Here is a 26,741-nt window from a genome sequence, read left to right as displayed (position 1 = left end):
ATCTTCAAAAAGATACTCAAATGATATTTAAGCCATAGTTTTTCATTGCTCAATCTTCACTTGAACTTAATATCCTTCTTGTATTTTCTAATCTTTTGCAGATTCTGACAACAAAGGTGTGAATTCTGGTCGCTTGGTTGCTTGCATAACCACTTTGTTCTTATTCAGCAAAATCAGGCCCCAGCTAATGGTCAAACATGCCATGACCATGCAGCCATACCTGACCACTAAATGTAGTGTAAGTACAGAAAAACAGCATTTTTTACCCCAGATAATTAAGCATGGAAATGAGTGGCTGTTTTATATACTTGATGAAATTGAAGGTAGGAAAAGAAAAATTAAAATTGTGTTTTATTTCATGAGCATCATAGCTTCAGAAGATACTAGGTCCTTTTGATGATCTCTGTAGCTTCTAAGACACTGTTCCTCACTGTCTACCTCCACATTTTATAGACAAACGAAACCAGTGCTGCCTCTTTCCCTTGAGAGCTAAGACCCAGTTTTTCACCTGTTATGATAATTTCTTAAAATTGTTTTGTTTTGTAGTCACAGTCTTACAAGTAGTTAGTATGTAACATTAAGTCTAAGGGTGTGGGTTCCATAAGATAGAATGATCTAATATATAGCTAGTATATCAGAAGTAAAATGTCCTGCTCCATTCTCTTCCATACTTCACCTCTCACCTCCCTAGCTCTAGTGTTTTTGTATTCACCTGGAAGATAGCTTAGCTCACAAAGTGGTAGGGAGCTATAGTGCTGAATGCCCACACTGATAAAACGGCCCCCCTTCTCTGAAACATTGCAGCACTTTCTGCCATTTTGACTAGCACAGGTGGCTCAGTGAAGGTTGTGATGAGCTCCGATCCGGCAAAAGGAGCAGAGCAGGATTATGCAACCAAGCCTCAAGCTGAAGCATGGGTGGGTGGCAGCAATCCATTACATTAGGTCAGGTGCCCAGGGCAGGCTTGAGAGTAATTGTTACCAGCTTAGATCATAGGTAGCCTAGCATTTTCCAGGTTCTGCCCTGGAGTGTTCTCTAGGCATATTTACAACATGCTTTTAGAGCTGCTTCTGATCAAACAGTATGGGAAACAAATTATCTGATTACTTACTTGCTGCAACCCAGTTCGTGGGTTATATCACTTCGGTACTTGTATAGGTTGAGATGAATTGTTGAATTGCCACTGTCAGTTTGAATATGTTAAATAGCTTGACAGCAGCATGTGGGAATTACCCTGTCCTGATTAGTGAGTTTGATTTGTCAAAAAAAGTAAATTTCTAGCAGGATGTATCTTTAATAGATAAATATTTTCCATAGTTTTCTCCCTTGCAATGTATATGCAGTCATAATAAGGCAAACCAGTAATAATTTTGATTGACATTTCTGCATTTGTGCATATTATTACCCATTTTGTTGAAGGCATACTGAGTCATAGCACAACTTCATTTTCATGCTTACACCTGTTTCTAGGTGTTACATGTTCTCTAGTGTGCATGTGTGAGGAAGAGTTCCTGGATTTATTGTAGGACTCCAAAAGATTGTCAGGACCAAAAGTTTCCAGGTCTGTCGCAGCCTTGATGAGAAGTGGAGTTCTACTCATACAGGGTTTTTTTGTCCCCAGGAAGTTCTGTGTAAAACAAAACTGGCTTTTATAATATGTAATTTAATAGTGGATATAAACTATATAAATATTCTTTTAGATCTTTACCAAATATCTTATGTGAGTTGGGATTTTTGACTGTTGAGGCATATTAATAATACTTAGCTTGTAGGTAACACATGCAGAAATGTTGAACACTATAAATGTTTGTTTCAGACCCAGAATGATTTCATGGTGATCTGCAATGTTGCAAAAATCTTGGAGCTTGTGGTACCGCTAATGGAGCACCCAAGTGAGACCTTTCTTGCCACTATTGAGGAAGACCTCATGAAACTCATCATCAAATATGGCATGACAGTAAGCTTTTAATCGCTACTATTCCGTTGATTCCGTGTCACGTTGTGAAATACATGGTTTTGATGTAAAGAAATTCTGTCTTCATTGTGAAGATAACTTTTGAGCCATGAATAATCAGTGTACTTGGTTTACTGGAATTTGTATGTGATGTTGCTATATTTTAATGAGTTTGAGCAGGTTTTCAGAGCAGTCTAGAAGATGGGCATGAATCCATTAGATAGTTCTAGTTCAGCATAGTTTTTTCCTGTATAACTTCACAAAAATACCAATTTTGACTTCTTAAATATATTTGTTCTTTCTTGCTCTTAGGTTGTTCAGCATTGTGTGAGCTGTCTTGGGGCTGTTGTGAACAAGGTCACCCAGAACTATAAATTTGTATGGGCCTGTTTTAATAGATACTATGGTAAGTAAAATCCCAACACGTAATTGTCATTTTTCAGTTTTGGCTACAAGTCGTATCTTAGACACCACAATTAAACACTGTGATCAAAACTTTTATCTCACTGTAGGTGCACTTTCGAAATTAAAAAGTCAACACCAAGAAGACCCCAACAGTACAATACTTACTGCCAATAAACCAGCACTCCTTAGATCACTTTTCACTGTTGGAGCACTATGTCGGCATTTTGATTTTGATCAGGAAGATTTTAAGGGCAACAGTAAGGTAAAATAACTTGTGTTTACTCTCCATGTCTTCGATATATTGAATGCTCCACTTCAATTTGAAAGCCTATTATTCCTGGTGCCTCAAAGGAATGCATTTTTTCATACTGCATCCAATATAGCTTTTCGGGTTTTAAATATGGGGTTTTGCAAAGACTATGAGTAAGATTATGTTTCTCTTGTTCTTATTGATATTTATGCTTTTTATAAGAGATTAAGAACAATCTGTTTCATCTTCAAATACCTATTAATTTTCATTTGCTCAGGTTAACATTAAGGATAAAGTACTTGAACTGCTGATGTATTTTACAAAGCATTCAGATGAAGAAGTACAGACAAAAGCCATTATTGGCCTTGGTAAGAAATATTCATTAGTTTTTATTATTCCGCTCTAGTAAAAATCCACATGTATCAGTAGGAATTCATGTATTCATGTAGTGGAAAGGCAATCTGTTTAAAATCAAAATTTACTGCATGTTGCATTTGAGAACTGGTTATAGAAAGGTTGTTGAAGGGTTGCTAGTTGCATATTTCTGCAGCAGGGTGGATGCTTTTGACAGTGAATGCCTTTTGATGTGTGACCAAGTCTTAAAGTGCAGTGGATTTCCGAAGTAAAGGAGGTGTTATTTTTTTTCGCCACGTGCAGTTAGGTTGTAACTCCAAATCTTCTTTTTCAGTCCACAAGACAGGATTAAAGAACAACTAGAAAAAGTGCTGGAAAAGCTTTGAAAGTTTTAAATATAGGAGCAGATATTCTGCAGGAGTCAAGGCAGATCTGGCAGTTTATACCAACTGGAGGGTGCTCTGTGAGTTTTTGCAAGGCATTGAGATGATGTCATAGTCTAGATATTACAGTTTGTTTGGGCATTTGATCTGTATTTCATTTTTTAAATAGGTTCTTTATCTGAAGCTATTAGTACGTGTGACTTGTGGTAGTACATGAACTGCCATTGAGTGGTTTATATCACATTCATCCTCTGCTTAAGGATAAAAACTGTACGTGTGAGAGAATCTTGTTTGGGCAGATAGGCCCTGGTTTCTGGAAGAGTTCAGTTCATGGGTTATGGCTTAGCCTAAAGAAAGTAGTCTCCCATACATGTGAGCTTGTGTTGTATAGTTTGACTGCAGACAAAGATTTGCCTCTTTATGTTGCAGTTTAGGAGGCTTCTTAGATACTCTCCTTCAGTTCAGGCTAGCGAGGGCTCTGAGGATAAGGGACCAAGAATGAATCTTGATTTCATATTCTGTGAGAAAGCATTTCAGACAGTTGAGTGAAATTAATGGCTTTAGAGTAGCTTCTGTTACAGGAGCAATGCTGCAGTTTTCTGGACTAGTTGGAGTTTTTCTAGGCATTACATCAAGATGCACAACATTTAACTGTAATCCAGTCCAATTTAATTATCATTTCCAGATTATTGCACATGGGATAGCGGCTGTCTTCCTAACCGTAGACATGGTTGCTTTGCTTGTGGAAGTTGGAGACATTGGAGAACGTTGCATTCACCAAAAATGTTGCTGAATTATAGTGTGATCTGAGATCGGTTTGGGGGAAGAGGGGAAAATGGGGATGGTTGTCAGTAGGCATTCTTCAGATTTTTTGTTTCTCTGCCTGTAAGCATATCAGTCTCTAATAGACAACTATTTTCAGTGATGTATTGATCTCATCTAAGTAGTGATTCCATTTTGAGGGTAGCTGTTGGATGTATAGAGATGTGGTAGGCAGTGCAAAGTCCCACCTTACAAGATGGTAATTGAGCAAAGTTGTCAAAACTATTCAAAGTTTGTGTGCAGCAAAAGGACTAGCAAGTTAATTCAACATTTATACACAGTGAAGGTGTAATGTGAAGAGTGTGTACTTCCTATTGGCAATTAGTAGTGTGTTATTTCAGTAAGGATACCCAACAGTTTTAGCCTTAGCTTTGGGACGTGTAGCTGCTGTTGAGGTATTAAGCTTAAACGTAAGCTTAATGATCATGGTTGTACTTCTTTTCCAGATATGTATTTGCAAGGCAGGTTGAGGTTATAAAATTTTGTTAGTGAATTTAGCTAAACTTGTAAGTATCTAACACATACTGTCTTACTCAGCCAAGTTCAGTGCTTACTCTTAAGACTCTCAACAGAATGAAAACAAAGGTATGAAGAGAAGTGGTGTGAGGGCAACCCCAAGATGATGTGCAGTCCTTAAAAGAACAGAGCAGGTGCCTTTTTTCATCTCCAGTGACAAATTCTGAACACGAAGTAAGATTTCTTCACCACTAACAGGGAATGGAAGAATAAGAATTTCCAAGAATACTGGTGTTTTAGACACTTATAAGTGAATGAATGAATGAAAAAAAGTGTTATAAGTTGTCACACATACATGCACGTGCTTTTTGTCTTTAAAATTAACCTTAAGAAATGGGTTGGACTTGGTCAGAGGTGGTCAAGTTATAATCAATATACACCTGTATAGAGTGCACAATTATATCACCTATTCCAAAGACCATCATCATTCTTTTTCAACTCTTTCCACACACCTCACCTGCTTCTCTCTGCTTCTTGTTTTGAGACTGAAATAAGATTTTAAACACACTGAGGTCTTGACCTGAACTCAGGTTTTCCCTGCATTGTCTTTTCGGTGTGTATGGAGCCAGTTTGAAAAACTTGATTCAGTCTTCCCTTTGTTGCAGCTGTTTTCATACATTGCTTTTGCATAGTTTTATTTGCTTTCATTTTTCCCCCCATTCTTCTTTTATGATCATATGTTTTCTGTGTGTTCAGATTCTTACTTTCCTGTGGTCATAAAATATATATTTGCTGTTTCCTCTTGAACAGATTTAAAAAATATAGAAAATCAAGTAGTTAAACTTCGAAGTAAATTTAAATTGGGATCTTATGTTCCCATTACTGGTTTTTGTATGATGCTTTGTAAAGGTTTGTCAACATTACTTCCAAATCTGTCTGCATGATCTAAAATGGTATGTACTGTCATTAGTGTAGAGAAATTTCTATGAAACATAGACTAAGCACAAGTTTCTTGACGAGGGCAAGGCTGCAGCTAAAAACAGTTCTATAGTGCGTATCTTCCAACAGTTGTAGTCTTGACAACACTTGAGTTTTCAAGAGAGGATCTTGATAGGTATATGAATAATGACAGCAAGAGGTGTAAATTTTACTGTGTTCACTGTTAGGTTCTTTCTTTTAAAATTTTATTTTTAAATACTTGTGGTATTTATATTTTTTCCACATTTGCACTGCCTCCATATGAATAACTCTTCACAGTTTCAGCAGAATGTTCATCTCCAAATGTATTAGCAAAACAACAGGTAATTTCTAGTTATGTTCCTCCCTTGTTCTTGTGAAAGCTTGTAGTCATTCAGATGCAGACCACTACACTGGACATGCTTCCAGACCTGTGCAACTACTCTTCTTAGTGCCGCTGTCCTGGGTCGACATCCCACTTTATCCACCAGTTGTGGCTAATAGAGCTGTCATGGCTAACAGAACTCCCTGTAAGCTATGGATGGTGTCCATACAGAAAATATTGTTTGTACTAGAAAAAGTTATGCTGTTGGGAGGAGACAATTGTATTTTGAAGGTGGTCTTAAAAAGCAGAAATACAGTTTCTAGATAATAATTATGTGGAACATTTCCTCTTTTTTCCACCCTTAGGATTTGCATTTATACAACACCCAAGCTTAATGTTCGAACAGGAAGTGAAGACTCTGTACAACAGCATTCTTTCAGATAAGAACTGTTCAGTAAACTTAAAAATCCAGGTTTTAAAAAACCTCCAGACCTACTTGCAGGAGGAAGATACACGTATGCAGCAGGCAGACAGAGACTGTAAGTATGGAGTTCTTTGCTAATGAAGCGTGCAAAACGCCACTCTTGCATACAATACTATATATATGCATGAGTCACTTAAGTTTGTTACCAGATCAGTAATATTGTACCCAAAGTATCTTAGAGTAATTTTCTAAGATATTTCTAAGATATTCTAATATACATAATTTGTTATATGTATAGGTGTATAGATACACATCATAGGTATACTATTTACTATCAAGATGTGTAAATCCTGGAAGCAATCCAGAATATGTAATTGCTGTAATGATGGTACCTTTTGCCAAAATCTCCTCTGAGGTTAATTTGGACATAGAAAATAATAAATACAACATTAGAAAATTTTAAAATGAAAAAAACTTTATTAAGGAACAAGACTTCAACTAAAGTCATATCTCTTTATTTTTTTAATGTGTATTTGCCATCAGACTGTTGTTGTATGTTTGATGAGATTATAAACCCATTCTAAGTTGGCTGAAATGTGTGTGTATTGTAAAGCTTAAAGATAAACATGTATCAAGTAAAGGCAAAGTAAATGATTATACTGTGGTGAGTGTGTTGTTGCTTTTGTCCTTTTTACAGGGAAAAAAGTAGCAAAACAGGAAGACCTGAAAGAAATGGGTGATATTTCCTCAGGGATGAGTAGTTCCATCATGCAGCTATATCTCAAACAGGTCCTTGAGGCTTTCTTTCATACCCAGTCCAGTGTACGCCACTTTGCTCTAAATGTCATTGCGCTGACGTTAAACCAGGGTCTCATCCATCCTGTTCAGGTATGGTAGGCTTCTATGATGTGATTTTTTGTTATTGAGGTTTTCACACTTACAACATAAATTTCCAGTTTACTCTTTCAGCTGAGTTACTGTAATACCTTATTGTAACAATGGGCCTTTACAGAAAGCATATTTTGATATCTGTTTTATGTTGTGTAGCCAGTGAGATTCCAAATGCTGTGTTTTCTAGTTTTGGATCAAGATGTAAAAGCCTAGCCAGTGCCTAAAGAGCAAGTACAAATGTACATTGGGGTGTATTCCTGTTACAAATTTCAGGTGAATGCCAAGTTGTTTTCCTCATTTGATTCTTTATCCTGGAAAATGTGTCAGCTTGCCTTCACCTCAGTCCCCATGCCCTCCAAGTACTATGGAATTCCCCAGTCAATGTCAGAACTTCAGTCATCATCTCCATTATTCTTTGCTTATGTAATGGTTTTACAATTATTTTTTATACTGCAGCTATTGTGCATGTTCGCTCATAAGTGGTGGTGGCTGGGGGTTTTTTTGTGGTTTTTTTTTTTTTAATGGTATTTTTTGTAGTGTAAATTGACTTTAGAGTTTGAGAGAAAGGGAATTACTACCTGAAACCTCACATAACTTCTCTCATTTATAATGCTGGTCTCGTGCGTATTTTGTACTATTTTCTTGCAAAAAGTAGTCAGGTAGTAAGTTACATAGAGCTTCCTATTCTAGTTTCTGCAGTAGTCAGTATAACAAGAACAATAGTGTGGACAGAGGAGGCACGATGACTATGAGTAATCATTTTGTTTGTTTTTCAAGTGTGTGCCGTACTTAATTGCTATGGGCACAGATCCAGAGCCCTCTATGCGAAACAAAGCTGACCAGCAGTTGGTGGAAATAGACAAAAAATATGCTGGATTCATTCATGTAAGTAACTCTAATTTAAGATTTTACAAAGTACTGTTACATTCTGTAGTGGTTTAAGACCTTGAATATGCCTTCATTACAGAAAGGGAGTATAAGGTAACCAACTATAATTATAAACAGTTGTAAAGATGATCTTGACTCTTTCCCCTGTTTGGAGATTTCTGTTATTATAAATAGAAAGGATATAATAATCTGAAGTGTCTCTTCTAGTCCAGAATTTCCTTTAGTTTATAATTCATGAGCATATTTTCCTCTCTAATAACACTTTCAGAGCATTCATTTGCTAAGACATAAGCAGTTCCATAATGCATAGCAGTGATTTTCCTTTTGTCAGTGGACTAGGAGAAAACACCTTGTAAAAATAGAAGTCCTTAGTGTGTATGTATTAGAATGTTAAGGTATCAAGGGTTTATAAATTGTAATCAAAGCAGAAGAAGCATAGGAAGCTGTTTAGATCTGAGGGTTCTTGCTGGAAGGAAAATCTGAGGGCTGAGTGAGGACTCGTGCGGTTGTGGCATAGTGCCAGTAGCTCTGCTTAAGATCTGAAACTGAGCTGCAACACCCTCTTCCCTTTTTTCAGAAGGCCCCAGCCTAGGTTCAGTGTGTGTAATACGATGTGCAACTTCTCATATCTGCTTGTATTCCACTGCACTTGGAGCATTGTGCTGTTGATAGCATCCAAACAGATGCCTAATCCTGCAGGTGAAGGCTAGGAAATGAATTTTGCTATGTAGGCAGATGGGATTTATGACAGTGTATAGATGAAGAGACAACTTTGCTGAACAGCAGCAGAGGTGGTATGAGGAGAGTTGGATGTGCAGCCTAACTAGAGATTCAGTTTGTTGTGAAAGTAGAGCAGGAGACTTGAAGTAAGTAAAAATCAGCTGGAAATTACAGGCTAAATGCAAAAAACCCCACCCCATTAGTCCTGTTATACAGACTCCGTTGTTGGTTTAACTACAAGAGAAGCATATACCTTTGGTAAAATATTTTCATGTTTGAAAACATCTCAGTGTTGAAAATTGTTAGAATTGGAATACCTGGCTGTAGTACATAAATAGATTAGCTGCACGTGTCTAATAGCATTTACAGTAAAAGCAGCTCACCAGACATTCTGATCTCTGTCACAAGTTCTGTTCTAATCCATTTGCCAACTCAAAAGGTAGTAAGTATTGCCTCAGTGCATAATTAGAAGTTAAACTTCGGATAAGCATCCATTTAAAAGGAGTAAGTTTTACTGCTTTGAAAGCAATGGTTTAAATAAAAATAAATACATCTCTGTTTCAGATGAAAGCAGTGGCTGGTATGAAGATGTCTTACCAAGTACAACAGGCAATTAATACCTGCCCAAAAGATCCTGTAAGAGGTTTCAGACATGATGAATCATCCAGTGCATTGTGTTCACACCTATACTCCATGATCCGAGGGAACCGTCAACACAGACGAGCATTTCTAATTTCTTTACTCAACCTCTTTGATGACACTGCAGTAAGCATCACATTTCCTTCATTTAAAAATAAATTAAAATACAGCATTACAAGCTTCAATTCTCCTTTTACAATGTATTTTTGTGAATCAGTTATTGATAGCTTTATTTCCCTAGTGTACTTGTTTTGCTTTGTAATGTGAGTATGTAAATACTTCCTATTTAATAGAATGCATTTGTTACTTTTCCATCATTCCGTACCTTTCTATACCCAGTTTGGACTGATCAGAAATAATGTATCTTCAGGTATGAATAAATTTTGAAAATATACATGTTGTTCAGAGTGGGCTTGGAGGGGTATGTAGAGTAAAATTTGTGATCGTCTTTTTGCTCTAGGCTGTTAGGAACACAGGATAAGTGTATAAATCTAAGATATTTGTATGTGTATTTAGATGTACCTTTTTTTTTTTTTTAACTTCCAGAAAACAGAGGTGAATATGCTCTTGTACATAGCAGACAATCTAGCCTGTTTTCCTTATCAAACGCAGGAAGAGCCACTGTTTATAATGCATCATATAGACATTACACTATCAGTTTCTGGTAGCAACCTACTACAGTCATTTAAAGAGGTATGTGCATTTATATTTTGGTATATATGTTGCCACTATAATATAAGCTTCTCTGTAATTTGGGCAATTTTTCAGTGAATATAGAACCATAAATATGATGCAGACCAGTAGCATTACTTTGTAACCAGTAGTTAAATACAAGCAACCCCTTCTGTTCTGGCCTGCATCTGGTAGACACTAGTGAAAAACTTCCCTTGTATTGCTGCTTGCATTATTAAAAAAGAATGATGAATTTTGAGATCAGACCTGTGTCGTTCCCTGGTCTGGCTGAATAGTAATTAATTACATACATCTGGAAGCACATGAATCCAAAATCATCATGAAATAGTAGTTCATTGTTGTTTGTGTAATTTTAATAATAAAATCCAGTTGGCTGTTTATTTTGTTGTCCGGTAGCTGATGGCAGTTGCATGTGTATCACCTGACATACTTTTGTTGTTTATTGCAAAAAAAACAGTGCACAGTGTGTCTTTTCTTAAGGCAGCATGTAAGAACCTGAATCATGGTATAATATCTGTTGTTGTGGCAATACACATCTATGTACGAAAAGCAAAGGCCTCTGCTGATTAAAGACTTCAGTGTCTTCATTTTCTGGACAGTTTTAACAGTAGACAGTGGAAACTGTCAGGCAGCAAACCTGTTTCTAAAATCTCCAATCTGACAAGTGCAAGTCAGAGTTGATGCCTGGAAAGTACACTGCTTTGAATTCTCATCCTACCAAAGGCAAATTTTAATCTGCTAGAAGGAGACAGATATTCTACAGACTGAGGCCCAGCATGTAGCACCCAGCACAGAAAGAATGAGATCCTGTTTAGGACCGTTTTGAGTTCTGTGTTATGAAAAATCATACCATGTGTTGTAATAACGCACATGTGAAAATCTGTAGCTCTCCAAGTAGTAAACTGATCATTATTAATGCTGTGTATGATCACTTGAGGGTTTCTCTGGTCAGCAGTGTAATTAGTATCATAGAATTTTAAGGATTAAAACCAACATGGACTAGTCTGTACCAGAGTGCATGTGGAAAACTGTGACACACCGAAATGATATCCAGGTGAAACTAAACCAGAATTTTCTTCCTGAGTTACGGTGTTTGGCCTTCTACTGCATTTTTCTGTCACTGTTAATGAACTTGAGCAGTCTCTTAAGAATAACATGCCAGTGGAGTACTTGTTGCTTCAGCTCCTTCTGTACCCACCTTGCAAAAAATGTGGCCTTTGGATCAATTTTTCAGCATCTTTTTGCCATAAATAATTTTAATTTTTAATATCAAGTCATAATTTGATAACATTGTTCAAGGAATTCTTGCTAATTTAAGTCAGTAATGATTACTTACTGTAATTCTGGAATGTGTTTTAACCTCTCTGTCTTGCAGTCTATGGTGAAAGACAAAAAAAAGGAAAGAAAACCTTCATCGGATGAGGAGACTGAGAGTGACAGTAACAGCGGTAGTGAGAGTGAAAGTGAGGAGGAAGCTTCTAAGCCTCGGAGGTTACGAAAACGAGTAGACTCTGATTCAGATTCTGATGAAGAAAATGATATAAATGCTGTGATGAAATGTTTACCAGAAAACTCGGCTCCTTTGATTGAATTTGCAAATGTCTCCCAAGGCATATTATTACTTTTGATGCTGAAACAGCATTTGAAGAACCTCTGTGGATTCTCTGATAGGTAAGCATATTTACATAACAGGCCATCTTGTTCTCTAGTGGGTTCTTTGTAAGGATTAAGTTTGGAAGGTTTTGTTGAAAGTTGATTGTAATGTTGTTTAAGCAATAGCTTTGTTTAAGAAAAAAAACCATAAACATGGTTAAGTTGAATGTAATGAAACTTCAGCTTAGAAAAAGCAAATACTTCATTTTCTACCAGGATGTCTATTGTATATGGAATGATAAAATATACTTGCGTGGAAGATTTTAAAAGCCTTTCCTTGAAATTACTTTGGACTGTCCTTAAAAGCTGTTCCATTTTGTTTTCTTTTCACAGTAAAATTCAGAAATATTCTCCATCTGAATCTGCAAAAGTTTATGATAAAGCGATAAACAGGAAGACAGGAGTGCATTTCCATCCAAAACAAACGCTAGATTTTCTGCGGAGTGATATGGCTAATTCCAAGATCACTGAAGAAGTGAAGAGGAGTATAGTAAAACAGTACTTAGATGTAAGTAAAGTGACCTTGCAGAAAACCTGTGATCCTTTCAAACTAGGCAACGCACTATGAACTTGAAAGTAGATGCTAATGTATTGGATGAACATTTCAAAATGTTACGTTTCTGGTAAGTTTGTATGCTATACTGATAACTCATCACTTCTTTTCAGGATGCTTAGCAGGACTGTCTTTCAAAGACTTCTAGTAAGTTTAAACACAATGGAAATTAATTTCAGCTAAAGGTTTTTTATCTTTATGGAGTATTTTCTAATTGCTGGTACCCATCTTGTGTATCAAGTATCAGAGACTAGACCTAGTGTATTTACTCAGTACCCTCTGCCACCGTGTCTAAATATCAGTTAGACAAAACTTGCAATTTTGGAAGCACAGGGGAAAAGAAAACGTTTACATATCTAATAAAAAAAGAGAGAAAAGTAAGAAGTTTGTAGACTTCTTACATAACCTGTTCAAGTTTGAAATTGTCTGCCGTTTGTTTTACCATTGTTTTATCAATTTTCAAAGCTACAGTGTGGACTAATCTGGGTTTTTTAATAGTTCAAGCTCCTTATGGAACATTTGGATCCTGATGAAGAGGAGGAAGATGGAGAGGTGTCAGCTAGCACAAATGCTCGGAACAAAGCAATTACCTCGCTGCTTGGAGGAGGCAGCCCTAAAAACAATGCAGCTGAGACAGAGGACGATGAAAGTGATGGGGAGGATAGAGGAGGAGGCACTTCAGGGGTGAGGCGGAGGAGGAGTCAACGTATTTCGCAGCGTATTACGTAAAACGATTTTTATGTGCTTATAAATGTCAGTCTATTATATTAAATGTACACCAAGTAATGTAATCCACATGAAAGAAAGCATTTTGTAGATAGAGATTCTCTACTTAACCGTTTATACAACTTTTGTAGAAAGTTTAACAGAAAAGACAATAAAAAAAAAAAAACCAAACTAGAAAATGAGATCTATCCCGTATAAAAAGTTATTAATTTTTCTTTGGAATGTACTGTGTGTTATCCTTTTTATTGTTGCCAAGTTTTTATGTAGCTTTATGATTCATGTGTATATATAATTTTATATATCAATAAGAGATAAAGACACGGGTACAAATTAAGAGTATGTGGTTTTACAAGGATATGTTAACCCCTTGGCGCTGGCGGTCGCGGTGCGTCTCATTGCCGGCAATGGAATGTGTGCCGGGAAATCCCAACTCCCGGCGTCAAGGGATTAAAAGCAATAAAAGCAATAATTTCACTAAAGTTCTTTTGTGTAACACTTGGTCTTTTTTCCCCCCAATGTTTTAGTCATTGAGAAGGTCAAAACGAAATTCAGACTCTACGGAGTTGGCAGCACAGATGAATGAAAGTGTTGATGTCATGGATGTCATCGCTATTTGCTGTCCAAAGTACAAAGACCGACCACAAATTGCAAGAGTAGTACAGAAAACCAGCAATGGCTTCAGTGTTCAGTGGATGGCAGGCTCCTACAGTGGCTCCTGGACTGAGGCTAAGCGCCGTGATGGCCGCAAACTGGTGCCTTGGGTAGACACTATTAAAGAGTCAGACATTATTTACAAAAAAATTGCTCTAACGAGTGCTAATAAGCTGACTAATAAAGTTGTGCAGACTTTACGATCGCTGTATGCCGCCAAGGATGGAACTTCCAGCTAATGAATTTGTACATGCAGCCAAATTTACAGGAATTGAAATAACAGAAAAACTTGAAATATCAACTTTCTGGCAAAAAAAATAAATCAGTTAAATGAAGAGTAAGAATGGAACCTGGGACGCGGGGAAAAAAGAAGGAAATGTTTGGTAAACATTTTTGTGGGAGCTTCCTTCGCTGTTGTGCAGCAGAAACTTCTCAGTTCATTTTTACTCCCACTGTATTATAGTTTAACAAAAAAATTGTTTATATCTTGAAAAAAAAACTTTCTGTTTAAAAAAAATAAACAAGTGAATGTTGGAAATTAGTCTGTTAATGTTCTTAATAAAGTGTTCTTGGAGTTTAACCTAGCAGCGGATGGCTTTCTTTAGCTTAGCCCAGTTTCCAGGGAAGCATTGTTTTTCCAGGCTGTAAAATGGCAGAATCTCCTGGATATATAATTTATTCTGTTGAAGAAAGAAAAGAAAAAAAAAAAAAGAAAAAAAAAAAAAAGCATGCAGTATCTATGACCTATCTGCAGGAGGAGTTTTTGTAAATGTAGATTTTGATGTATTAGGTCACCCTGAAATAATACGAGAAAAGGGATCCCCAGCAAATCTGGTGGAACAAATACTGCAATAAATTTTTTTACTTCTCTTTGTTACTTGTCTGTTTCCATTTGAATTTCTTATTGTAAAGATCTGTTTAAATCCATTTATATTATTTTGCAGTCTTTTTATGTAAAATTTACTATATCAGTGGTTTTCAAAACAAGACATAAAATATTGTTTATACAGTTTGTATAGGCTGACTTCTGAATAATTGGTATCTTTTTATTTTTATCCCTTAAAGGGTGTAAACACAAGTTAACTCCAGGGGTTTATTGTATCCTGCAATATTTAGTATTAACGATATGATTTAGCACTGTGCCAAACACATTTTCAAGAGTACATTTTGATATAAAAAGAAACTATAGTTTATTCCTTGTATGCTTCAATTTCTTTCTAATGCTGTTCAAATGGTAATTTATGATAGTTTAAATCTGGGGAAAGCTGAATGGCTATTCTGCTTGGGCTAACTGGCCGTGTATGCATTTCTCTGGGTTAGTATAGAGAGGTTTGTGCCAAGAGGAGATAGCTACCAGTATCTGAGGAGTGAATGGGTATGAGTCTGGGTAATAACGCTACATTCCTTCACAAATGAACTTAAAAAAAAAAAGTTTGTATATTAGACTATTTTTTTTACTAATTGAAAGATGTATTCACATTTTGTAAATTGAAAAAATGCTATTGAAAGCTTTCAGAAGTATTTGCTTCAACTGTGTTGCCACAGCCTTTCATAAGCAGTTTGCCTTCCTAGAGGGTAACAAAAGCAGCAGATTTGCAAACAGAAAAAAATCTAGAACAGCAAGACTTTTTAGGGGACTATTAAACCCTGCTGTGTTTTCAAATGTATTTATCTAAAACAGGTGTTCCTTAATAAGTACATCTTTCTCATCAAGTTTCTTTCCTTTTACAAATTTAATTTATGGTTAGGAGGCTGTTTTTATGAAACTAACTTGCAGAATTCTAGTACATTATTCAGTCTGTGAGGAATAGTAACAGTATTCCAAAATATTTTCATGTACAAAAAACCCCCATTAAACTAACTATTAATAACTCCTCAGAATCTAGTTAGTAATTGTTCCTGTGGGAAATGCCTTTTTGCTGTTTCACCACTGGGATTTTTCTGAACAGAAATATTTTAGCACCTTTTTGTTTTCACTGTTCATGGCATTTTCTTCACTGTACAAAAAGCCACCTCTCAGGCTCAGATAGGTATTGTTAAAGTAGGGAGAAGCAGAAACAGAAATAGCAGAAGTCAGTCCTCTGCAGCTCTGGAAGCAGGAATTTTTTGTATCAAACAATGAAATACTGTATTTCTCAGGGCCAGGAGCAGCTTTTATAGTGGGAAATTCATACTTTCCGAATAGAGGGCTTGTATGACCTGTCACATGTTAACTACTAGAAAGAGTTGAAAATACTTCACAAGGAAACTCCCAAATGATAAAAAAAAGTTTCATACAGATGTAGTCTAAAGTCTGTTAGCCATTTGTGATGCTATTTATATTAAGGCATCTGATTTTTAATTGGTAATACAAATATTTCCTTGTTCATAAACAAATTGTTTCCTGGTCATGTGGCTTTCGCAGTAGCAAAGAAGGATTTTTTTATTTCTATTTGCTTGGTATTTATTAAAATATAATTATCAGAAAGAAATTATAATTAAACAATAGAAACCTGAAGTCTAGAGTTGTCTTAGTTAAGGGGATTTGGACCATTACTATATTGTGTGATATGCCAAAGGGCAAACATGCTCCATGATGAATTCTGTTGGCTATAATACACCCTTACAGAATAAATTACAGATTACTGAATAAATTGAGTAAGTTTCTCACTAGTTAAGAGATTAATTTTCCCCTCTGTACCACCATAGTAGTATCTGGTTTTGTTCTGCGTATCACATTCGGATTATTTACTATGAAAGAAAAAGGTAGCAGTGTTCCTTTTTTGGGGAAAAAATTCCTATCAGCTGTGTGTCCCATGGGCTTTTTGGTTTTAGCTGTATGCAGTAGAAAGTCCAAGGTTGCAGCTGTTGCCAGTGCAGTGCTTGGCCTCTGAGTAGCGGTCACAGTTTTACCAACATGAACCACATTACTGGCAACAGCACATACCAAGACAAGGATTTTCCTACATTCAAAAAAGAAAAAAATAATAAAAAGTTGTTGTGGGTTTTTTTTTTTTAAAGTGCTGCAGCGCAGTAATTGATACTGTGATGGAATTTTATTCCTTTGTGTTGACATAGCTTTGTAGTATTTTTTCACTGTATGGCTATAGATTTTTACATACATAACTATAATAATTATTGAATTTTTTTATTCTTACTGCTTTCTCCCTTTGACTGTACATGTAGTTAACCTACCAAAGGGATATTGTCAAGCTTTTTAGAACTAACACTAGCCATATTGTACTTTTTAAGAAAACAGACACTTCCACAATCTAAATAAATGAGAATGAAATGGTTATTTTTAATCTTCCACTTCAGTACTGTAAAATTGCAGAATAATTCTTATTTTCATTATCTGCAGCTGTAAAAGATCACAATAGTTTTTGACAAAACTTTAATTATAAATAAGTATTTTTTTAAATAATTCAGTAATGCCCTTTTGTATTTTTTTGAGGTTCTTTATTGCTTATATTAACTGTAACATGTATGAAGGTAGGCATGGGAAATATTCAGCATAAGTATTTTAGTGAGGTGTGACCATTAAAAAAGCTATTTAAAATTTAAAAATTTAAGTTAAAGTTTAGCCTTTGTTTTGCTGTTGTGGTGTCACTAGTGAGAATATTGTTACTGTGGAATAATTAGGTTGTGCTCAACATTAGCTCTAACATGGAATACCCTGCAGCACTGAAACGGTTCTAAAATGTGTTTGTGGCTCATGACAAGCCTGACTCATCTGGTGCTAATTAAACAGCAGGATATTCTGCCTAATCCAGGTGTTAATAATGTTCCTGAGCAATGAATGGATCAGTTCAGCTGATCCGTACTGTAAAGCCAACAGGTTTTAACTCTGAGCCCCAGACAGATACTAACGGAGTTGCAGTCAAACACACACCTGATGCTTTTGCTACGTGGCCGACACTCCTGAAGTCTCACACCCTATAGGAATAGGAAGAGCCCAAGGCACAAGTCCTGTATCTTAGTTTGCTTCCACTTGCTGATGAGCCACACCATAATCATACCAGCGTTTCCGTATCCCTCAGAGAATTTGTCATCTTATCATTGAAGTACTGAGTTGTAATGGGTGAGTTCTTAATGTAAGTAGTGAGTTTTTAGATTTCATGGTTCCTTGACTAAATATTAAAGTGTCATTGTTATATACAAATAAAGTCATAGTATTTTCATATTTCATTTATTTAAAATAAATGTAAGAGTTCAGTTTGGACCCTTCCAAAATGAAACTTGCAAGTTTTTATCCTAGAATGCGCACATAAACCTTGTTGGTTCCTTTCTCGCGGTGCTTGCAATGCTGAAATTATGCCTGGAGCATCTGTAAGGCATCCAGGGAATCCACTTTTTGATTAATCTGAGAGCATTTGTACTGGTCTGTGTTCAACCCACCAGTTGATAACAACATCACTCCTAGTCTCTACATGGTCCAGATGCGGTTTCCCAGCTGGTTTTGGAGTTCCCTCTATTAGGAAGGAATAGTTCTCAGTGGCATGCGTGCAATGCATACGCTTGTAGCTACCCAGTTTGTTAAGCGTCTTCTCCAAACATCCTCCTCAAAAAAAATCCTTAGCCTGATGGCTGGGGGGGGGAACTGAGGGGGGTGGCGGGGGGGGGGGGTTATCCTGCGTGGAGCAGCACTAGCTCAGGCAAACGTGAACACCGTTGTAGTGGTGGTTCAAGTGTGTGGTGTGCTTATTAGCAATCATCCAGCCAGGCAAGGGAGCCTGCCACACCGGAGTTGCAAAAGTACTTCACCAAATAACTGACTGTCCCAGGTGCGGTTTGTGACACAGAGTGGCAAATATTTCTTATGATTTCAGGGACTATTTAATTTGTTTTGACTTCAAAAGAGCTTTTTCTCCATCACTGTAATTAGTGCAGCTGTGTTGACAGGCTCATATTTCTGTTGTGAAAACAAGCACCCTGCTTCCTAAAAGCTAGAACGGTGGTTTGGCCAATTTCCCCCCCCACCTCCCCAGGGGACTGATTATTAAGCAGGATATTCCTGTGCTGGTGACGCAGCCTTTTGTCTGTTGGAAGCTCCAGTTGGAAGCACTGAACCCCGTTACGTGGGGCATTGCTTCAACTGCTGGTTTTGGCTGCAAACCTCACTCCCCCCAACACCATGTTCTGTCGATCAGCTCATTCTCGATGCACTTCCTCCTTTGCCTTCTCCTAGAATAGTTTCTGAGTTTGTTTTACCTTTTCCTTATTTGCGATTCTCTATCCAGCCATAGAAGGCTACAAAATTTGTTGGAAACAGCCCAAGTCTGTCGTTGCAGTTAATTTATTTTTGAGAATCTGTACAGGGGATCACCTGCTTCTCACCTTGACTTCACAAGCAGAGACTGAAGACTTAGGCTTTCTTTGGGCAACAGCCTTCTTTTTGTCTCTTACTTGATGTGTTCTGTTCTCTTGTTAGGATTTATGCTTGTACAGAAATAATACAGAACCTGAATTGCACTTAAATTCCTGTAAGCCAGAAATACAGGCATAGAGGAGAAATTCAGTGGGTCTGTGCTTCCTGCTTAGACTAAACGTGCTCTGTGAGCACAGGCAAAGTGTAATGACTCGAGAAAATGCATTCCTTTCAGATTCATGAGAGGTTTTTTGATTCTGAACAGTCGTGTGTGGAGATGGATTTTCAAATTCAAAGTCAGCTTTGAACATGTGTCTGATGCATCCCTGCAGTTCTGATGGGACTGCTTCCTCTCCATACACAAATCTGCAGGTCAGATTCATGTAATACCAAGTTCTCTGTGATTTAGATCACTCGTCATCAATTCTTTTTACTTCTGTCCAAAAGTACTGGTTGAAAAAAAATGGTGATGCATAGTGGTGTTTTCTAAAAAAATCCAGCAGCTGTTACACACTGTATAAAATTCTCAGCTCTGACCAGCTCAGTAGCAGGTCACAAAACTCAGAATTTTAATAACAAAAAAAATCTTTCTAGAATTCACTTTGTCAAAATCAGCATCTGTGATGTCTTAACTTGGGTCCAGTTGTCAGAGGTTTCTGGAAAGGCAGAAACTTACTCCTTCAATAACGTATTCCTCCAGCAGGTCTACTGCTGTCTCAAAGTATCAGTGGTATTTTAAAACCAGAACACCACAAGTAAGGGGGACGATTAGCAGGGTGCACATAGCTGGTCACCGCAAGGCACACATTTCTCTCAGTGGGACCTTTTCAAGTACTTCAGCTTCCTTCTATTTGTTGTGTCTTTATATGTCAGAAGAAGAAAAGCCCTTCCATTACTTTAGCTTATCCGAAAACACTCCAGCTGAGGATCAGGGCAGCCTTACTTCTTCTGCCTTACATAAAACCGTGCAGTATGATTTCAAAAGCAAGTTTCAGGGTTGTGTGTATTGTGTGGCTAGTAGGTATTAATGAAGATTTGTTCCTTTTTCTTACAAAATTTTACCAGCTGTAGTGCAGACTTAGTTATGTACGTGTTCCAATGCCACACACCATTTGTTGAAGCTGTGCAGGATCTTTAAAGTAACTTCTTCCGCGGCTGAACATACCCTCTTCCACCACCAGAAGGTGTGACCGTGACCAAAATGCAACCACTTTTCCTTGTATGTTCCCTGTGGAATACACCTCTTTCTCTTTCTTTGCTGAGGCATTATTTTTGGAAACAAAATACAGATGCCAGCCCTGTGTATTTTAAGCTGTCTTTTCACATGATTTGACTGAGAAGAAAATTAACTGTATCCCAGCTGAAACCAGGACAGCATGCAGCCCCTTTGTTCAAACATCTCCCTTTAAGTAGTCCCTCCTGCAGAGCTGTGCAGACCTCTGCTGAAGATGCACAGCTACAGGCAGCCGGTGTAAAGCACCATTTTCTTCACCACCCTCCCAGTCCCTCATTAATCAAGATTTTATACTAACGAACAGATTGTCAATGTAGTATCTTCTTACTTCCGTAGCTTTATATTTTTCATCTTCCTATTTTAATTCTTCTGTTTCCTCAGGGGTTTTTGGTCGGTGGTGGGTGCTGTTTTCAATCTCTATTTTAGTGTTAGGTTTGTGGTTTGGGTTTGTTTGGGGTTTTTTTTATTATTTTTTGGTTTTGTGTTTTTGGTTGGGGTTTTTTTGTTTGTTTGTTTGCTTTTGGGTTTGTTTTCTTTTTCTTTTTTTAAATTTAAACTTCCTGGAAGAAAGTTTTTTTTCTAGAAAAAGTTAGCTTTGTTTTTTTAAGCATTCTGACTGAAGCTACCAAAGAAACTAAGGACGAAAGCATGTATTAGGATGTAAAAAGCAAGGAAATGAAGCTCAAAACATAGAAAAAATGGTTTCAAACAGCCCTCCTTATAAAAAGGTTCTCTAAGTTCAAGTTTGTAAGACTCTTTATATGATTTAAATGAATGAAGTAATATTACGCTTAAAGGTGTGAAACTTCAGTATCTTTCAGTCAGATGGGAATGTCTCACTACCAGATTGTTAAAGGAAATGTGGCATCCCTCAGGTGGGACTCCAAAAAGTGTTGACTGTGCTTTAGGAAAATGGAAATTGCTGTAGCTTGTCCCACTTAAGCTGTTCTAAAAAGCCAACCCTTCTTTTTAAAATGCTTTCCCTCCATTTCTCATTTTTCTATTAGGTTAATCTGAGTATGCATTAGATTATATATACATGTATTCAATTTCCCACATTTTCCTCCTCTGTATTTCCATATGTATTTTCTTAACTAATTGGTATGTCCACCTTCCTGCAGCTGACCTGTTTCACAACATACCCAGTTTGGCTTCTGTGCAGAGCCTTTTCGTTAACATGCAAGCAGATAAATCAGAAGTTCTCTCACGAAGACAGAACTGTGTGCTAATATTAATTTTTCCCTTCCTTCCTCCCTCCCTCCCTCTGCATCTCTCTCCAGCAGACACTTGGAACACAGATGGATGCCACTGTCACGGAGTACAGGAAAACCCAGTTGGGAGTCAGCCCTTCAGTCCAAGGGTCAGCCAACTCCGCTCTTCTTTTCACAGATGGACAATGCTCTGATAATTTTTCTGGTGGGACCAAGGGTTACTTGCTCTCACTGAGGATAGTTGCCGTTTATTGGTGGCTTTGCCAGGGTAAGTGTTCCTGTTCTGCTTTCATCTTGCAGTCAGAGCCAGTACACTACCTCTGCCAAGCCTTTCGGAGATCTTCCAAAACTTACTTGCTAGTTTTCCTGCTGTAAGTCAAAAGAGGAAGAGGTGTTCCCATTCATCTCAGCATGCCGCTATGTCCATACTAATTCTGGACGTCCCTCTGCTCATGGGATACTAGAGGGAAATCCAATGACATCAGCATTGCTCAAAAAAAAAAAAAAAAAAGGGAATTACTTTAACTGATTCACAAGAGAACATTTGTACAGATAAGGATTTTTTAATACAGAGGAGCATTGTTTGCTCCCAAGACATGAAAATCTTTTTTTGAAGATACATTGTTTTGACCTGCCTCCTGTGAAATCATCACCTACTGTTCCCTCCCAACTGTTACACTCTCAGAGGAGAATGATCACAACATCAAAATACTGCAACTCAGACAGTATCGAACCTGTCTGTATGTGTTAAAAATGCTCCTCTTGGACTCAAAAGCATGGCTTGGATTTGCATCATTCTGCTGTGTCTACACTGACTTGAAATCTGTTCTTATGATAGAATTCATCTCAATCATCAGGAAGACCAGTGTAGCCACCTGCCCTGAGTTAAGGATTTTAAATCAATTCTAAACTTTTTTGTTTGCAGAGCATTGCTGAGGTGGCTGCATCTTATTTTTCTAAGTAAAAGCAGCCCAACTCCATGATACTATTATTTGCTGCTGATGCAGTTCTTGAGATGTGGAAGGGTCTTCACTGCATGCCTGGAAACTGAGAATGCCAATATTGTTGTAATAATTAAATTTTCTTACACCAGGAGCCAAAATCAGCCAGCACATAAAGTGTTTTAAAACAGGGAACCTTTTCTGAAACAGCCTGGATGACAGAAGGAAGCTTTCTATGCTTTTCAAGATTGACTTCACAGAAACCTGCTCTAGTCTAGTTAGAGAATAAGAGACAGAGATTTACATCCCTCTGCCCACTTATCGCTGGGACATGTTTTTCTTCTCTCAGAGCTCTTTGGTGACCTGTGGAAATTCACGGCTGGGGAAGAATGTCTGAGCTGCATTTTGCAGAACAGAGCTTCTGCTCATAGCAGCACAACACCAGGTTGTTTTGCATTCAGTAAAATAGAAATGACAGCTCACTACTATGAAAACAAAACAACAAAAACAAGGCTATGCTCTTAAGATATTTTGTAAGAGGCATGTGCCTCAGAGCACAAGAAATAAGCTCATACATCTTTTTTCATCACAACCCAGTGACGAAAAGGCCTTTTGCTGCAGAAGGTAGAACACTGGGGAGTTTTCTCCTTCAACTGGGAGGGAAACTGAACTCCTTTGCTGGCAGTTCAATGTTAAGAACTCAACTTTGGGAGGCTGAAAAAGTATAGTCTTTCATCTGGGCTTTCTTCAGGTATGGGCTACGAACCAATACATTGTTACCTGGAGAACTGCTGTGAGAGAGAGAGACTGCTGTTTCATGGGCTCTTTATCTTCAGAGTAATTTATGGGGAGAGGACTACTGTCTTGTTATTTGTTAAAGAAATAAGCAACCAATTCGAGAATCTATTCATTTTTTTCCAATAGTAAAATTACTTTCAAGTAAGTCCAAAATAACAGAAACGACAGTCCATAGCCTGAGTTGTATGGTATCGCCCATCCTCAGAGCACAAGCTTACCTGGAAGACCTTCTGCTTGCAGCCCTTCGTCCTGGCAGAAGGTCCTGAAGTTGTTGTGATCATCAGCTGCTGCATAAGCAAAACTTTCCAATTTAGTCTGGAGCTAATGAAAGACAGGTTGTGGGGCTTCTTGATGCAACAGAACCCTTCACTACTTGGAAGAAACAGCTCTGCTTCCCTCCCACTTGAGAAAAACATCAGTCATTTATTTGGTGCAACGTACAATAACTAAGGTATTGCTTTCCTGACTGCTTAACAGCAAATTTTAATACGGGGCTCACCTGGGGTATATTGGGGATTTCTCTTGGATGGAGAGGAATGTGATGCTTTTGAAGGGACACCAATGCGATCTACATGCTTATGAAAGACAGATGTCAGCATAACAGATTGATTTGGGTTTCTTTCTTCCATGCATTTTGGTTCTGCAGTGCTTAGAAATGGCAAGAAAGAGCCTACGTGTCAGGCTGTGCTGCTTCCACTCCTGACCAGACTCACTGGTCTTTATATAAAGCTTGTTAGACACGAGTTATTAAATGCCGCGTTTCCATGCAGACATTTTCAGATACAGGCCGAGTTATTGCTGATCATGGCAATGACATTTAATGTTCAGTGTGGGGAAGGTGAGAAATGTTTACTTTCTGCTTCCCAGGAGCACTAGCAGATGAGGAAATAGCTGCTACAAGGAAGATCACTTTGTATTTTGAGCCTGTTCTTCCTGTGTTGGAACAGCATTTCTGTACGTGGTGTGCAACGCAGACAAACCTGTGAACAAAAGCATCAAACAGGTAACTTCTGAACTTTGTAAGAGGCACATGCAGGGCTGTTGCCAAATTTCTGGCAAAAGTCCAGAGGGAGGTAGGGAAGAATATGACTGTTACATGAACAAATGCAATATAAGGTTTATCAGAATTGCTTGTTTGCTCTTTTTTCCTCTGATAAATTGCATTTTACTGGTTTTTGATCTCCTACTTCTGCTCCTTTTTAATTTCCTGCCCTCAGAACTTAGTCTTGGTGGTATCATTATGGGTCCAGAGAATCACTGGCCGCAAAACATCATCAGATACCTGGACAACTACCACGTGGAAGTCACATTTGTGTAAGAACCTGATGAAGAAAGAAAACCGCTGTTTTCTTCGCTGGCAGAAGAAGGGAGAGGCATTTTGTGAGTCAGGGTCAAGAATTAATAAGGACAGTAGCAGAGGGGAGAATTACAGAGGAAACCCGAGGAAGCCTGTCAAAGGAGTATCAGGCTGCAGGTGAAGGGGAGAACATACCTGCTGGTCAAACTAAAGGGCGAGAGGAAATGCACAGGTGGTGGAAGCAGGGACAGGTACCCCGGGAAGAGTATAGGGACACTGCCCAGTTGTGCTGGGATGGGGTCACTCAAGCCACAGCGCAGCTGCAGCTGAACTTGGCAAGGGAGGCACAGAATAGTTCAGAAAGGCTTCTGCAGGCACATCAGCCAGAGAAGGAACATCAAAGAAGTTGTACCCCCCCGATGAACACAACTGGCAAACTGGTAACGATGATGATGACAAGGCTGAGGAACTCAAAAACTTCTTTCACTCACACTTCACTGGCAGTCTCTCTTCCCACGCGTCTCAAGTAGATGGACCTCAAGGCAGGGAGTGGGGGAGCAAAGTCCCTCCCACTGTAAGAGAAAAACAGGTTCAAGACCCCCCTGAAGAACCTGAAAATACAGAGGTTTATGGGATCTGACAAGATGCATCCCAGAGTCCTGAGGGAATGGGCTGATGGGGTTGCCAAGCTGCTTTCCATGGTATTTGAAAGGTCCTGGCAGTCAGGTGAAGTCCCCGGAGACTGGCAAAAGGGCAGCATTGCACCCATTTTTACCAAGGGTAGATGGGAGGGCCCTGGGGATCTACTGACCTGCCAGCCTCCCCTCTGTGCCTGAGAAGGTCATGGAACAGACTCTTCTAGAAGCTCGCTAAGACCTGTGGAGGGCAGGGAGGTGATTCAAGACAGCCAGCATGGCTTCACCAAGGGCAGGCCCTGCCTGACCAACCCGGTGGCCTTCTACGATGGAGTGACTACATCAGCCGGCAAGAGAAGAGCTCGGATGTCATCTGCTGGACTTCTGTAAGGCCTTTGACAAGGTCCCCAACAATATCCTTCTCTCTGAACTGCAGAGACGGCTTTGATGGGTGGACTGTTTGGAAGATAAAGAATTGGCTGGATGTTGCATCCAGGAAGTAGCGGTCAATGGCTCCCTGGATGGAGATCAGCGACGAGTGGTGTCCCTCAGGGGTCTCTACTGGGAGCAGTGCTGTTTAGTATCTTCCTCAGTGTCACAGACGGGGGGATCAAGTGCACACTCAGCAGGTTTTCAGACGACACCAAGCTGAGTGGTGCAGCTGACACGCCTGAGGGACAGGATGCCATCCAGGGGGACAGGCTTGAGAAATGGGCCCATGGGAACCTCATGAGGTTCAACAAGGCCAAGTGCAAGGTCCCGCACCTGGGCTGGGACAACCCTGGCCATCAGTACAGGCTGGGGCAGCCCTGTAGGGAAGGATTGGGGGTTACTAGTGGGTGAAAAGCTGGACGTGGCCCAGCAACGCCCACTCGCAGCCCAGAAAGCCGACCGTACCCTGGGCTGCACCAAAGGCAGCGTGGCCAGCAGGGCGAGGGGGGTGACTGTGCCCCTCTGCTCCGCTCTGGTGGGACCCCACAGGGGTACTGCATCCAGCTCTGCAGCCCTCAGCGCAGGGAAGACACGGACCTGTTGGAGTGGGTCCACAGGAGGGACACAAAGATGACCAGAGGGCTGGAGCACCTCTCCCGTGAGGACAGGCTGAGAGCTGGGGTCGTTCAGCCTGGAGAAAAGAAGGCTCTGGGGAGACCTTACTGCAGCCTTCCAGTTCTTAAAGGGGGCTTATGAGAAAGCTGGGGACAGACTTTTTAGTAGGGCCTGTAGCGACAGGACGAGGAGTAATGGTTTGAAACTAAACCAGGGTAGATTCAGAGGAGATGTAAAGAAGACATTTGTTTTTACCACGAGGGTGGTGAAAAACAGTGGGACAGGTTGCCCAGAGAGATGGTGGATGCTCCATCCCTGGAAACACTGAAGGATAGGCTGTAGGGGGCTTTGAGCAACCTGATTTGGCTGAAGATGTCCCTGCTGATTGGGGTGTGTGTGTGTGTGTGTGTGTGTGTTGGACTAGCTGGCCCTCACAGGTCCCTTCCAACCCAAACCATTCCGTGACTCTGTTCTATGATCTGCAGAG

The 26,741-nt window shown here is 38.9% G+C and overlaps 1 protein-coding gene across 9 annotated transcripts in view; it reads left to right on the top strand.

The window, feature by feature from the left end:
• NIPBL (NIPBL cohesin loading factor) overlaps positions 1 to 14,621 on the top strand; it is a 152,472-nt gene extending 137,851 nt beyond the window's left edge. For 7 of the 9 annotated variants that reach the window (XM_055790416.1, XM_055790412.1, XM_055790415.1 and 4 more), the window contains 14 exons: positions 102 to 238; positions 1,817 to 1,957; positions 2,267 to 2,360; positions 2,467 to 2,621; positions 2,887 to 2,977; positions 6,272 to 6,445; positions 7,028 to 7,218; positions 7,999 to 8,106; positions 9,394 to 9,594; positions 10,015 to 10,161; positions 11,537 to 11,832; positions 12,148 to 12,322; positions 12,866 to 13,051; positions 13,618 to 14,621. In XM_055790416.1, the coding sequence (XP_055646391.1) occupies positions 102 to 238; positions 1,817 to 1,957; positions 2,267 to 2,360; positions 2,467 to 2,621; positions 2,887 to 2,977; positions 6,272 to 6,445; positions 7,028 to 7,218; positions 7,999 to 8,106; positions 9,394 to 9,594; positions 10,015 to 10,161; positions 11,537 to 11,832; positions 12,148 to 12,322; positions 12,866 to 13,051; positions 13,618 to 13,983 (2,462 nt within the window). In that variant the 3' untranslated portion in view covers positions 13,984 to 14,621. Of the gene's footprint in view, positions 1 to 101; positions 239 to 1,816; positions 1,958 to 2,266; positions 2,361 to 2,466; positions 2,622 to 2,886; positions 2,978 to 6,271; positions 6,446 to 7,027; positions 7,219 to 7,998; positions 8,107 to 9,393; positions 9,595 to 10,014; positions 10,162 to 11,536; positions 11,833 to 12,147; positions 12,323 to 12,865 lie in introns of all 9 variants that reach the window. The other 2 variants (XM_055790410.1, XM_055790411.1) reach the window with 2 other exon arrangements.
• Positions 14,622 to 26,741: the final 12,120 nt, after the last annotated feature.

Source organism: Falco peregrinus, chromosome Z, assembly GCF_023634155.1.
Source record: "Falco peregrinus isolate bFalPer1 chromosome Z, bFalPer1.pri, whole genome shotgun sequence".
Taxonomy (NCBI): Eukaryota; Metazoa; Chordata; class Aves; order Falconiformes; family Falconidae; genus Falco; species Falco peregrinus.
The sequence above is the reverse complement of the archived record's forward strand: the minus strand, read 5'-3'. Positions and strand labels throughout refer to the sequence as shown.